This window comes from Cryptotermes secundus, unplaced genomic scaffold (genome assembly GCF_002891405.2).
Source record: "Cryptotermes secundus unplaced genomic scaffold, Csec_1.0 scaffold715, whole genome shotgun sequence".
Taxonomy (NCBI): domain Eukaryota; kingdom Metazoa; phylum Arthropoda; class Insecta; order Blattodea; family Kalotermitidae; genus Cryptotermes; species Cryptotermes secundus.
Window position 1 is genome coordinate 388,870 of NW_019724597.1, and position 15,457 is coordinate 404,326.

Here is a 15,457-nt window from a genome sequence, read left to right on the forward strand (position 1 = left end):
TCTAACAAATAAAAACGAAGATATAATTTCAATGTGACAAATATTTGAAAAGTATAATTATTTGGGGCTGGCACTGAGAAACACGGAGTGAATACTATGCAGGAAACACAACTGTTGTCTTTCCCTTACACTAAATTGCACTGCTGCTACAATACTACTAGACTTGTAAAGTGAATTATTACATGTGCACCACTGTCATGTGCAGCCAGTGACCCCTACTGAACTACGTGATTTAGGAGGTTGACCATTCTGTCATAAACGCATATCCATTAACTCAACCTCAGATAGTGCTTTTCTTAATTTAAATTACCTCTTCAATATTAAGATTCAGCGACTCTGTCACTGAAATATCTGATGCATCATTAATGTTTCCTACTGACGTATCCGCCATATTTCACTATTGCAACATTTACAGCACGGATTATTTACAATGTTCACAGAAGATTATAGACTATTGCATCGCTTTCGATAAATATGACTGTCCTGCCATCATCTATGATAGAGTGAGCTTACAAAACTGGACGAAACTCCAAACTGACGCGGCTGACACCCAAAACGGCTTCATTCCGTAAAACAAACCATTCCACATCCATACCACCTTTATTACATACTGCTACATACATATACGACAAAAGCTTTTCAAACGATACTTCGTGGAGGTCGATATTGAATATCGAAACAGAGATCCTCGGTATGAAATGGTACCCCACAAACAGAATGTATGTCACCGGATCTTACGTTGATATTGGCGCTCTCTGAGAGTCCATGGAGTGAACTATTGCAGTTTCGGCGGGCGTGTGCCACCAGTTGCGCGGGGTTTGGTAAGGTGCCAGGACACGCGACAGCTAGTGGCGGTAGTCTCCAGACCTCGTCAAGAATCGGTGGCGATTCAAAGTCTTATAAACAGGGTAAGTAACCCATTTTAGACTAAACTCTTTCCACGCTGACATTTCTATTGTGTAGTGTCGCCGAAGGTAACCTGTGTTACGCACAGTTTCATTCCCGCCACTTGCTTGGTTTTGTTACATGGATGACTACTATATTAGTTACGCAGACATGTATTAGAAAATAACTGACGCGTGATGATAATCCTGTGGTTTAGATACATGGTCTGAGATCAGAGATGTCCATCTACCGATTAAATAGGCGCATTCGTATTGACACTCATCACGGAAACAAGAACTATGTGCAAAGCTCGTTACAGATTTTCAGCTGTGTAAGGAGGCGTGTACTGAAGTAAATCCGAGATTTCGATATTTAAGCTTGTAGATTCGGATTTTTAATACATTTACATACACGTCGAACTAAGATGACACACAAGACAAATTCTTACATACAACTCTTCATGAACATCTGGAAGTCGATAATGTGCTATTGCCCAGTGTCAAAACATATTACGTGAACGTAAAATTAAGCTTTACGTACGTAAATGAAGTAAATTCATTATATTATTTCCAAAGTGGAGCTACCTGTGCAGTCAAAAATAACTGTGGAACCCATATCGGTATCTGACATCGTGGCGAGTTTAGATTGTATGTCGCGATACTGGGTAGGCTTACCCTGCTTTAAACAGCTGAGAAGTTCCGTCAGACAACTGTAACAGACTTATGCTGAAAGGAGTCTCCAATTTCTCGAAACCAGCACATGAGGCTAATCCTGTGCCAACCACTTCTGATTTCCATGACAATACAAAGATGTTTTAGATGTGTGTGTGTTTTTTGTAATAGCCTACACCAGTGGTTCTCAAACTGTGAGGCGCGACCCCCAGGGGGGCTTGAAAGGGGGGCGCAGCATACTTTCCCACAGATAAAAATTAAAACTGCCATAAATCAAGTAGAAAAGTAACAAAAAATAAAAATACACATAGAAAAACTTTTGATGAGTACAGGCTTTAATTATCATGAATTTCAAAATAACTAATAATTATTCTCTTTACCGGCAATTATAAAACGCGTATGCCAGAGACAGCGTTGATAGTTCGGCAGCAGCCGCATCCTCTGAAGTCTAGACTTTTTAAAACCCCGTGTGAGGAAATGGGTGCCGAACACACTGCTCTGTTGTTTTGTAGTGATGCTCGAAGGTTTTCAAGAGACAAGGTATTAAAGAGAATGTTTAAGCTGAGGCATGAGGTGTTCTGTTTTTTAAATGGGGAAAATCACTCACTGGCACAGTTTCAGCAACAAGGATTTTTTTTATTGAAAATGGCTTACCTCACAGATATATTTGAGAAACTAAATATCCTCACCACGTCACTTCAAGGGAATGAGGCAACTGTGCTTTCTTGGAATGACAAAGTAAAGGCATTCATGAGAAAATTAGAGCTCTGGAGAAACAGTATGGAAAGTGACATGGTAGACATGTTCCCTACTCTGGTGTCAATGGTACAAGACACTGATAATCCAGTGCTTCCAATGGACATAAAAAGCTGCCTACTTGACCGTCTCATAATGTCGAAAGTTCATTTTGAAAAATACTTTTGCAATGATTTTGATGAATTTAATTGGATTGAAAATCCATTCAAAAGTGCTCCTGGGCCATCATCTCTGAATGTAAATGAGCAAGAACGACTCATTGATCTCACTAGTGATACTTCATTAAAAAATAAATTTAAGGAATTGTCTTTGCTGGAGTTCTGGATACATATTGGCACGGAATTCCCAACTTTGAGCCAAAAAGCATTGAAGATCCTGATCCCTTTCGCAACAACTTACTTATGCAAGACAGGTTTTTCTGCTTTGGCAGCTATAAAGTCAAAGTATCGTTCAAGGCTAAATATCACTAAAGAAGTTAGAGTGGCCATTTCTGATATTACACCACGTTTTGATAAACTTTGTTCTCAAAAGCAGGCCCATCCATCACACTGAACTTTGACATTTAAATGTTTGACTTTCTTTGCAGAAGAAAATTAAATACTTGTTAGTTAAATATCATTTCATTTCAAAACATATTTTGGTTAATTGCAAGTGTTAAAAGTAATTTCTGTTGTAGGCCTAGTTGTGATACTTTAAGTTTGAGTAAGAAAACTGCTAAATAGTATGTAGAAAAACACAAAATAAACTGAATTAAACGTCAAACATACCATGACTTCTATTTTGATAAAAAAAACAGGCTGGGGGCCTGAGAGTATTTTCTCTTGTCAGGGGGGGCTCAGAGGTAAAAAGTTTGAGAACCACTGGCCTACACCATAATTAATTAACTCTTGTAGTCACGAGCGCCGCCGGGAAGGGTCAAGCCGGACGTCTGGCCCCCACCTGGATATTATGAGAAAATCAAACTTGAGAAAGAAAATGTACCAGATAGTAATACCAAAAATTACAGGCTTACAAAAAAGAAAAAGTATTTGCCTACCCTGAATATTCAAGGGCGATAAGTAAAGTGGCCTCAAACGGTTTGAACGTAAGTCTGTGGTTAGCAGGTTTCCCGGCTGCCCTCCTCCCCCCAACCTCCCTGGAAAAAAAAAATCTTGGCGGCTCCCATACTAACAGCGTCGTTATATCAGTCACAGCTGCAACGAAATTATACAGATTGTTGTGGCTATAGCATTCTTTCAGATTGGAACTGTTCCCAGTTTCCTAGAAAATTATGGATTAACCCTTTAAATCCTGTGTACCACCTGCTTTAACATGCTAAAACTCTGCATTCTGCCCAAACAGTGTATTCATGTGTTCGGTATGATTCTCACAAACAGCATTAAATGGTTGGGCTTTGTAGCGGAGACGTAATGTGTTTCCTGTGAGGTACGGACTGGATGTTTATGGATCATTTTGAAGGAATTATAGACACGATGAAAAAACAAATCTCTGGTCGCGATCCTCAAGGGACTTGGCGCCCATACGAACCGATCGGCGGTAGGCAGCCACTCGTGAGAAAACTCTGGTCGTGATCCTAAAGGGGCTTGGCGCTAAGATGAAGTGATTGTCGATAGACAGCCAGTCGCAAAGTAAGTTTGACTCTCTCCCAGTATTTAAAGAGTTAAGTTAATCCACAAGACAATATATTGTAATACACTAAATATGATTTGAGAGGGCAAATGAAACTTGTTTGCCGGAGAGAATTGTACGTTGTGGTATGTGATAATTAAGCGCAAAGAAAGGTTATTTTACTGCCACTTTTCCAGTGGTTTATCGATGCGGTGACGTCCTAAAGAATATAGATTATATTTAGCCTTACTGGATTTAAAAATATACTTGATAGCATACATGGCCCGCATGTTTAATAATTAAAGGAATGTTTACGGGCACGTAACCAAACTGCTCACTGTCGTTCACAGGGCAGCTTTCGTGGAACGTATTAGAGTGTTTTAAGTCACTGGCTTTGATGTCAACACATCGACATGGAGTGAGCAGCACTGCTTCTTCGTATTCGGTAAATTATGGGTTTGATTATCTGCCCGTATGCCGGTTATCCTAGCATTGTTTCATGCTTTTCCTCAGTCTCTCCAGGTAGTACCGTCATGTAGGGCGCTCATGGAGTCACTGTCTGTCGTACAGCGGAAGCGTCTGTTGCATAATAGGCCCATTGGTGGTTCTGATGAAACTGGATATGCAGCACTCACATTATGCACCGGACTGTACAACAAGCGCAGTTGAAAAGGCGCGGTTAAATAAACACCCACCTATCTATAGGAGTAATCGCACAGAATTATGACTCATACATTAGTCAATAAACATCGGGCTGTCAAAAAAAGAATAGTTTATGAACTTCCTACAATATTTCAGTACTTCTGAGTTACTGAAACTGCGTATTTATTAATTGCTTATTTAACAACGCTGTCAGTAGCTGAGGCTGTTGGTGTATACTAATTGAACTAGTAACGGATTGATTAGTTGTCGACGAGAGCGACCGTAGAGTAATGTGAGGTACTAGCCCGGCATTTGTCTCGAGTGTTTCAGGAAAACCGCGATAGGCGATTTCCGGACAGAGATATGAAGATGAGAACTCCTGAATATGCAGCAGGACTGTTAGCCTCTCGAACATGACTTCGTTAGTTTAAGAATTAAACACAATAAACCCTCGCCATTCCGGTTTAAATTGTGGGAGGAAGAGAGATCATTCAGATTAAGTGATAATCCAGATTAGTGAAGCAAAACGTAGCCCTACAAGCCAAAATCTTAGAACACAAACAAATGACAAATTTAGTGATATAAGTAATGCATTAGAAAATAAATAAAGGTATCACTGTAGGGCCTTTATTTATAAACTATAGAAGACAAAACATTTATTTATCGATAGAAGACTCAGAAGTTGTGCTTCCTTTTGAACGTAATAATGCGTACTGATATGTTGGGTTTTTGGACTTTATCCATCGTCCTGGTTTTTAAGATAACAAATAAAACCACGACGTTTCGGAAACTGGATCTGTTTCCGTCCTCAGGTGAATCCAGTGATTGAGGCTAGCTCTTTCTAAGGGACCCAACTGAATAGGTGTTTTCCTTCACCTGAGGACGGAAACAGATCCAGTTTCCGAAACGTCGTGGTTTTATTTGTTATCTTAAAAACCAGGACGATGGATAAAGTCCAAAAACCCAACATATCAGTACGCATTACTCTATCGTCAGAATCCTATAGTAACTACTTGTAATAATGCGTGTTTGAAGAAACTGTCTCAAGTTTTGTCTGAACAGACATGTGACTCATCTGCCTTCCTAAATGCCATGTGTGTTTTAAAGTACGTACTCAACTGTTAACAGCATTTTTCATATTTCGATCCTGGTTCACTGTAACCGGATAAGCGAGGGTTTCCTGTGCGGTCATTTTGGGCTCTACGTGTTTGTACGGCTCCATTACATGGCTTGACGCTTCGTGCATGTCCCTGCAGGAGCCCTCGTCATCCCTTCGTTATGGCGGGGCGATATAAAATTGTCTTGTAGATAACTCCTCGGCAAGGATCACGCAGAAAACACAGCCCCTCTTATGTTGTAGAATTGTGTTTTCTGCGCCGTTGCGTAGCAGTTGGAACGGCGCGGACTACATAGAAACACCGTTCTATTATTGTGGGCATTGCCTAGAAATGGCCGCTGTTTACCGAGTCACTGCTTAGCAACCGGTCTATACGCCACAATATAAATTGTCTAGTATTGTTGTCCTACTTTAACCGGAACTTTTAAGTTGTCGATAAAGTTTAGCAATCCCCTTAATAACAAATTTCATCAAAATTCGTTCACTGGCTCCTGAATTATTGCTTGCGGCCATGTGAACGGACAGGCATTGCAAGGGAAATAATTCCTGAGTAATGGAAGAATGGTACCAGATCCATACATACGCGTGTGAGCACAATGTAGAGTTTCAGAAGACGTATATAGTGACTGCGATTTACTTTTTTAACTAATGACGGCCCTCGCCACAAAGTAGCGGCATCGAGGTAAGCTGAATTGTAGATCTGGCGTCCGATTTCGTGATGACATCGAATAATTATCTATAAGAAGATGTGTCTGAAGTGGGTATATGCCGACTATTTATGAAGTCGATGTTTAAATAAATGGCCCTTCATCGGTTCCGATAGCTCTTAGGAAAAACGAGCCGATTATTCATGATCATACGAACACACACACTAATATCTGATCAGAGGTGTATCTCTGTTTTCACAATTTGTCCCTAGAGAGTGTTGAGGCTGAATTCGCTATAGGTGTAGGTTTTTTGTGGCACGTTCAAAAAGAAAAGCTACAGAAATACGCCTAACAGCTGCTTCATTTATGTTTGTTCGCATGTAACGGATTCAGAACCATTTAAGGGATTTTAATGAAATTTGATACTTCGGAGTTCTACTGAGCTTTGTTGGTGCATTCAGATTTTTATGAAAATCGTTATACAGTAACGGACACTCTTCATGAAGCCTTCGGAGCATGTTAAGCCTAACTCGCTAAGCATCTATCGGAACGAAATATGTTACGGACGGAAGTTGCACAGAAAAATGAAACGGGCGTTTTTTTTGTTTGCCCAGCACGTTATAGATCTGCTTCTTTAGCAAGTCTTTTAAGCAAAATAAATTTCTGTGCCTTGTAATCTTTTAACTCGACAACCGTGGGACCGGTTATGATAATGTTTTACACAGGGGGTCCTCGTGCTCTTCAATTTCATGAAGTTGGGTGCAATTGAAGTGGAAATTTATACAAGAGTTTAGATACGAAACCGTAAGACAAGAGGGCCTGCGGTAGCGTAGTTGGTTGAGGCACTGTGCTACAAGCCGCAGGGTCGCGGATTCCATTTCGGATGAGGTCACTGGATTTTTCAATTGACCTAATCCTTCAAGCCGCACTATGGCCTTGAGGTCGACTCAGCCTCTAACAGAAATGAGTACCAGGAATCTTCGTGGGGGTAAAGGGCGGCCGGCAGGCGCGTCAGGCTGACAACGTCACCGCCATTTATGAGCTGATTATTTTGAAAATGTGGAAGCCTCGACGTCTCACAGACCTGTGAGCCTCCATGGTCTGTTACTCGTAGGGCGTACAGTTGGGGGCCACACTCTCTGTTTCTTATTAAAATATTCATTTCGCTTAGCAGAACTTTATTATATTGTACATCACCCCGAACAGTATTGGCACGCGCTAGTGAAACAGTGTTCGAACCCCGACTTTGCAGTCAGGCTGTCGGGACGTCGTGCACTGCGCCAGTAAACTGGACACGGAGTCATGGCTATCCTTTGCGTCTCCAAAATAGTGAGAACCTCAAATCTTACATAGTGTTCCTCTATGGAGATGCTACTCAACGACATAGTCGACGATTCGAGAAGCTACGGATCGTTGTGCCTAGTCACCTGCTCTCGGTGGTTTCTTGTTCGGCTGAGTTTCGATCCTGAAGATGGAGGTGATACGTTCCACCGAAACGTCTGTCCACATACCGACTACACTGCGCTGTATCTCAGGAGGTGGCATTTAAAAAAAAAAAAGTTATTTTTCACGAACTGGCAGTAACATAACGAAGACGCTATGCTTAAGTTTCCTAACTTGTTTGGTGAAGACGTCTAAGCAGGTCTGGGTGCCATCCACTCTTCTATCCAGTGGGTATCGGAGAGGGGGTGGTGAAATGACAGCTGCTTGAGCTGATGACATATTTCCATCTCGTGTCGAGGTTCTGCACTTCTCCATGGAGCTGAGCACTTCTTAAGAAGCCTCCAGTTGTGCGCCTATTGAAGAAATTCCCAACATTTTATGGAACCAGTAGATTCATCGCTGTGTTCACAAGAGCCCTCCACTGATCTCTGTCCTGAGTCAGATCAATCCAGCCCACACCGCTCCATCCCATCCAAGATACATCTTAATATTATCCTTCCACCTTCATTTATGTCTTCTTAGTGGTCTCGTTCCTTCTGGCTTTCCCACCCAAACCCTACAATCATTCTGATTCCCATGTGTGCTAAATGCCGTGTCCGCCTCATCCTCCTTGACTTGATCATATGGTAATTTGTCTTCATTTCTGCCTCGGTTGAACACCTCGTGCCTGCATAGGGCTGCGGCTCTAAGGCAGATAATGTACAGCATTCCGAACTGTCACCGGTGAATGAAACAAGTGTGGAGACACTGGGGCTTCATATTTACGACCCAGTCAAACCATCCTGTTTTGAAAAAAATACAAAACACGGGTTTTTTTCATTAACCGACAGAGAGACTGTGTTGGCAGCTGTTTGTACATACAAAATGAATATCATTAGCAAGCAGTCTGTGCAAAGGTCTATCGGTGCACTGTGTTCCCATAACGCCAAGCACCATCAATACGATTTTATATAGTATATATATATATTATTTATTATACTGCAATTGGCTTTTAGCCCGGTGGCAGTAGTACACAATAGGACACAACAGACAAGTAACACACATTACACTAAGTGACAACACGTTCAAACAAAACACAATACACAAAACACAACAATAAGGACATCCTACCACAGTGAATACAAACCAAATACGATTAACAACTACAACAAATACAGAGAAATACAAACAACTGCAGCAAATACAACAACAACAAGGACATCCTACCACAATGAATACAAACTAAATACGATTAACAACTACAACAATTACGGAGAAATACAAACAACTACAACAAATACAACAACAATTACAGAGAGAGAGAATAAAAAGAATACAACACCCAAAACACAAACAAAAGGAAACCAACAGTCATGGATGCGTAATGTCATTTACTTCACTTCACTGCAATTTTTTTCTTTTTAATTATTTCCATCCCAACTTCACTTCGCCTCATTTATCACTTTCCTAGTCCTTTGCCCAAAATTGCTAGGTTTACAGGACAGAGTACCTAAAGCATCTGCAGGTCTATTGTCTATAGAGAATATGAACGGACATTCCTTGTCGTGAATCGTCGTTATTTTAGCCCCTCTGGGTCGGAAGGACTTACAGCCTAACGTCGCGAAGAAGCGGTTAATATCCCTCCTCTGTGCTTACAAGATTCTGGGTTAGATGCCTGGTTCGGGGAAAGACTGCCTTGGCGTAGGTTTTGCGTGGCATTTTCAAGCCTCTCCAAGCAGTACCGGCAAGGCACATTGAAGTACTCCGTTACCACTTCCTTCCGAGTCGCAGTCAAGTGTCATGCCGGGCGGTCATAACGTCACAGTCAGTATGAGTGCCATGCTGTTTGTTGCCTTCATTAGAATCACCGATACTATACAGCATACCTGGACTTCATGCCCACTTTGTAGGAAGTAACCTGTACGGTTGAGGAAGTGTTGCCAGAAAACCTAGAGGCCTTCGGGGCGAAGCAAGGCACGAGTCGAGATCTGCAGGTCACAGCGTTCTCTTGACAGAGACAACTCGAAGAGAGCGGAATATTGTCACGTGTACTAGTTACTATAGACGGGATTTCGGATTGGATGATTGAATTTATTGACACCTTATACACACAACTTGGAACTAGAGGCAAGACAGCGTTCTCGCTGATTTACACACTTTTCAGTTCACCGTTGCATACGCACTAGGGTTCTCAGTCTTCAATAGTCGTATCCTAGCAACGGATTTATAACAGTCTCATTATAATTTCATATCACGCATGAAATCTTCTCGCATCCAAATTCCTTCCTTGCCATTATTCTGTAGCTGACAACTCAGTTCGGTTCCTCTTAGTATTTCAGCACCCTGTTGCATTGGAGCACCATTTTTAAAATTGTAGAATATTCTGTCTATAATGCACCAAATTCATCTTTCTTAAAAGAACACTAAAATATATTTAATCCACTAAAAGTGTTTGTTAAATGTTTTAAAATGTCATTAACTATATACATTCGTCGTTCTTGCTACTACATGTTTCGGCCACATATGGGCCATCAATTTCTTTGTTCCCAAGCTCATGTCCTGGCAGGCTGGCGTCTCGAAACTCGGCTCATTTCACTGAAGGGCCTCGAAGTCGAAGTCACATTGCGACTGACGGTCAGTCAGTCAGTAAGTCTTGGTGTCGAGGCCCATCTGGGGCTCATGACCAGATATTTATTACTGTTTGACATTTACGGTCTTGCTTTTGTGGGGCGCCCTCTCTGACGAGAGGACGGGTCTGTCTTCTATATATGCTGCTGGCCCTTGCCAGCGCAGTTTTTCTCGCGTCCGAGTCCCTTGAGACTCGCGACCATATTTTACTGTCTCAGATTTGAGACTTCCCTTTTCGTCGCCTCCTACGACTCGCAGGGTCACGATGGAGGTATTCGACCCCGCCTCCACACGGGGGACTGTCACTGAAGGGCCTCAACTGCACTCTTCTTTATAACCACTTTGCACGGACCACACAGAACACACAGTCTATTGTTGGGAAGGCGTGTTTACAGCGCCGTTGCATAGTAACGTTATTGGATTCGCTAGCCATGTCCTCATGCGTTCTACATTTCTTCTGTATTTGCAGAGTTAACCTGTTACATGTGCAACTTTCCCGAGCCTCTTATCACTTGCCTCCTCTCAGATCCCTGTACCCAAACGGCTCCTGCCTACCTTCTTCCCCTGGAATGAGGCACCACGTCTCAGACGTCGAAGCAACAAGGCGGAATAATATTTTTTGTTTATCATTTTGATTTTTGCTTTTTTTGTTTTCTTTTCCAAAATTATGTTTCACTATGTAGGTTTGAAGTTCTCACAGTCCTGCTTAAGAAGAGATATGCCGCCGTACAGTTCGTTTAAAGTCGACGTAAATCCTTTGACTTGTAACGGACTACACAGCGTCACATCCAACAAGATCTGTCTCTGCATGATCTCAGTTCTTTTTGTGGACAGATACAGACAGAAAGCACATGGAGACCTGCTTCGCCGTCTAAAACACACTCTTCGTTGTATGTAACACTTGCTCGACTATTCATTCTATTTGCCCACGCGTTATATTTATGCGTTTCTTGCGATCTTCAGTATCTATATATCTATCTGTTTGTCTGTCTACCTGTTTGTCTGTCTGTCTGTCTAGCTATCTATCTTTCTGTCTCTATCTGTTTGTCTGTCTATCTATCTATCTTGATTCCTATTGCTCCCACTTGGAGCATAGGCATGCGTGAAACCCTTCGTTTCACAGTATTAGACAGTCAGTAGGAGTCCTCTGACGGGGGATCAGCCCGTCGCAAGGCCGCTACCTACACGCAAAGACCCACTCTTTGAGTGGGATTCGAATCCAAGATCCCAATGTTCGAGCGAGAGAAGACATTTCATTTCTTAGAACTCGCGGCCACTGTGATCAGCGATCCTCAGCATAAACAGTAATTATTTCTCTGCACGGCATTAGTCGATTGGTCCTCGTGATGGAGACGCAGTCTGTTTGACGGCGGAAGGAAGTGGATCTTTAATCATTTGTCTGCACTTTTGACTTCAAAACGTTGAGAATGAAGCCGGAGTTAGCGAAGAAACACATTTCTGCCCTTGTTTGGTCTCAGGTACCCACAGCGGTGCGGTAACTGTGAATGGTATTGTCCTCTGAGATCTGTAGCCTGGTAGAAATTCAACGACGTTTCGGAAGAACATACTGCCTTCACTTTCGGAGTCGAAGAAGAAGCAGGCGGCGAGCAGAGCAACCTCCTCCTTGCTTACGCTTGGACTCTGAAATGTCCGCGTCACCGATCAGGACAAGAACGGGCTGATTGCTGCCTGTGACGGTCCTAACCTCAAGAGACTGGCGCTGTCAAGTGTTACTCCCTCGCCGGACGGAGAGCCTCATGTGACTGGCTCGAGAAAGACGCACAGGGAGGTGAAGTCTTCATACAGAGGCGAGGGCAGTTGACTGATAACACAACACGCCACTATAGGTCGAAGGTTATCACAGGGTTGCCTTCAGTGGACCGCATCTTCTCGTGGCTCATCTGCACAGCGTCAAATGATGGGCTGTTTACTGAGCGGATGTGGCGGGAGTGAAGCGGCGGGAAGCGGCATTTTCCTGGAGGGACTCAGTCACTATAGCCAACGTTCGGGACGAGAGTTGAACACGAGACCTCCTGAATCTGAAGCAGTCTGGGCTTCTCATAAGGTGCGAGGGTGAACAGTCTCTTTCAGGGTACAATACTGTCCATGAATTCGACTGAAGAGGAATGTTACATTTCGCTAAAACTGGATTAACAGTTTATGACATATGTGAATAGGTTCGTTTATGACCTTGTGAAAACCTGACTTTTTATGGATCAGTATGGCTGCAAATCGGGATTGCCCGACAAATTTTAAATGAAATTTCCTAATGCCGAATTTAAAGAGGAAGTTCTGGGAAAAACTAAGCGCCTACTTTCATTCGATATGAAACGAGACCGCATAGACAACGTCAAGTCCAACAACTCTTCTATTGTTGCAGCGGTAACGTTTTTACGGAGCCGTTGCCTAGCAACAATAGCGGGATACAAATACAGACACACAGACTGATGGGAGGGATTTATAAAGTACGTCGTTGAGATGGGCTCAGGTTCTACGGTATACATACTAAATTTTATAAAGACTGGTTCAGCCATTGAAGAGTTGACAGGGGGATACAAAGACATCGTGGTGATTGCATAAACCTGCCTTTATTTCTTCAAAATAAGGGTAGTAGGCTAAAAGCAACTTGTCCTATGATTTAGGCGCCGGTATTGTACCACAGTAGACAGATGTACAGAGAGGCAGACATGATCACAGAGGACATTCGATGGGCTGGATATGTAGAACGAGTGCCGAAACAAAACAACTGCTTCTAGAAGGAAGGCATAGAATGGGAGAGTGAAGTTTGAACTGAGGGTAGATCAGATTCAGCGGTGGGTCTTTGTGTTAAAAGGCTATGAACTTCGGGGATTCCATCGCTAGGAGTCTGTTTGGTAGCTGTATCAATATTTACTGATCAAGGAGATCTTCGTTTTGGTATTCAGTCCTGAAAATGGAGGTAGTATTCTGCTATCCACCTACCAGACTGGACAGCGCCAGACCTCGACGAGACCGCGACGCAGGACTCGGCTACATCGAGCGTCGCGTCCCAGCGGGTAGCACCCGAATGGTCCCGGGTCCCAGTGTGTCCTAACTGACGGTTTTAATGGATTTCCCCAGTAACCTCGGGCAATTCAGTCGGTATTATAATGCAGCTTACGGGCTGGCCGACCCGGTTCAGTAGCGTCCAGACTGGCTCTGAGTCGCTCACAGCTTCCTGTACAGTGGGTACCGGGGATTATTTTGGGGGAATAAAATAGCCGGGACGTGAAGCTGACCCATCACGTCAACTTAGAGATGAGGTTAAGAATGCGTGGGGCTGTCCCTCCAGTCCCCATACGTCATCATGACGTGATACTTAATTTGTCTCTGGCTGTTTTACAATCCCTTCTGAATGAAGAGTATGCAGCATCGGCTGGAGGAATGAGCGATGAATTGGAATGGATCTGTAAGGAAGTGGTCTTGGCGTATACGAGTAGGTCCACGATCGGGGAATTTTCCTGTAGGGACTGAAGAGAAGCATCAAACACCTCAATCAGTGTAGCCGGTGTCTAGACTGAGATTCGAACCAAGGATGTCTCGAATACAAGCCTGTAGCTTTACCACCAGAGAACCTGTTCAGTGTGGTGCTTAATTAAGCACGGGCACACCTTTGTCTTTAATATTATCTCCATATACAGGCTAGGACAATACCTGAAAATGGACCATGATCAATTCTTTGTACGTCTTTTTCGATCTATTATTTACCAGTAACCTTGTATAATTTGATATATTACGAGTAATGGAATATTCTTGGGGGTAAAGGGCGGCCGGCGCATAAGGCTGACAACCTTGCCGCCATCTATTAGCCGATTGTCTACAAAATGTGGGAAACTCAAGTCTTACAATCCTTAGGGCTTCCACGGCCTGTTACAGAGATACCTTTACTTACTTACTTTTACAAGTAAATGCGCCGTTAGAACTGAGACAAGACCTCGATCCGGTCTTGTGGCTTGTGCACAAACTTTTATCGTACTGGTAAGCGAGTCTGAGGAGGGACAGGTCTCACTGAAGGGTCTCCAGTGCGTGCGGTTTCCATATAGGAGCCAGGATAGCTCAGTCGATATAGCGACGGTCTACGGGCTGGACGGCCGGGGTTCGATTCTCGATAGGGTAGGGAAATTTTTCTCTACTCCACAGCATCCCGACTGGCTCTGGGGCGTACCCAGTCTCCTATAAAATAGGGATCGAGGGCTCTTTCCCTGGGAGTAAAGTGGCCGGGGCGTGAAGCTGACCATTCATCCCCATTTAGTACTGAGGTGAAGCTCCTCAACTCTCCAGAACGTCTTAATGACGTGGTGCTTAATTAATTGAGCACAGGAACAATTATACCTTCTGTCTGGACAGTTTCAGTTTAGACCCAACGCACAAAGTGCGTTTGTCCACATCCCATGGAAGCACTAGATGCAAGTGAGAGGTCAGCTCACACGCAACGACATTTTACCAGGGTCCCACAGATGTTATGGACTTGGTAAAGTGAAGAGAAATTACGTCTCTGTCGGGATTCGAACTCCTACTGTCTGTCCCGTAGTGCATCGTTTTACGAGCTATCTGGATTAATGTCGCAGATTATCATCTTCAACTGTGTATTTTATCTTACGGAAATTGACATGCAGGCAGCTATTTTTAACCTCGCTCTTCTGGCACAGAGCTTTTGATACCTTGGCACATACAACTGGGCGCTTCTCACGGCCGGTGTGATTCACACATTGCCTTCCCAGTTGGAAGCATATATTGCACACTGCCTAAGTGATGTTCACAGTGCTAGTGATCCTTGTCACTGAAATACGAGAGAGAAAGAAGAAAGTGGAGAGGTAGTGAGAAACACTACATTTGGGAGGTTGGGAGTTAGAAACTGTGTTTCTGGTTTTGAAGGTTCCACGAAGTGCCCGCTCGTCCTTCTGGTACAGGTAAATCATTTGTTCGGAATTAATTTTTGCATGATGCTAGAAGGGCTGCATTATTGTGAAATTGTAACTGATATTGGGAGAGCTATATTAGAGCGAAATTTTGGGGATACCATTGAAAGAGCTGCATGTGAAGCATGCAGTGCAACTTTGAAT

At 43.1% G+C, this 15,457-nt stretch overlaps 1 protein-coding gene and 1 long non-coding RNA gene across 8 annotated transcripts in view; one reads left to right on the forward strand and one right to left on the reverse strand.

Annotated features, from left to right (window-relative positions):
* Window positions 1-609, reverse strand: part of LOC111862400 (vacuolar protein sorting-associated protein 8 homolog) — an 83,003-nt gene extending 82,394 nt beyond the window's left edge. For 6 of the 7 annotated variants that reach the window (XR_004512794.1, XR_002842424.2, XR_002842425.2 and 3 more), the window contains exon 1: window positions 311-485. Coding sequence is in view for 2 of the 7 variants with exons in the window: in XM_033750650.1 (XP_033606541.1) it covers window positions 311-391 (81 nt within the window). In the remaining 5 variants the exon portion in view is untranslated. Of the gene's footprint in view, window positions 1-310; window positions 486-513 lie in introns of those variants that run through there. The other variant, XM_033750651.1, reaches the window with a different exon arrangement.
* Window positions 610-15,080: 14,471 nt separating this feature from the next.
* Window positions 15,081-15,457, forward strand: part of LOC111862398 — a 35,381-nt gene continuing 35,004 nt past the window's right edge. The window contains exon 1 of the long non-coding RNA XR_002842423.2: window positions 15,081-15,304. This is a non-coding gene — a long non-coding RNA (uncharacterized LOC111862398). The remainder of the gene's footprint in view (window positions 15,305-15,457) is intronic.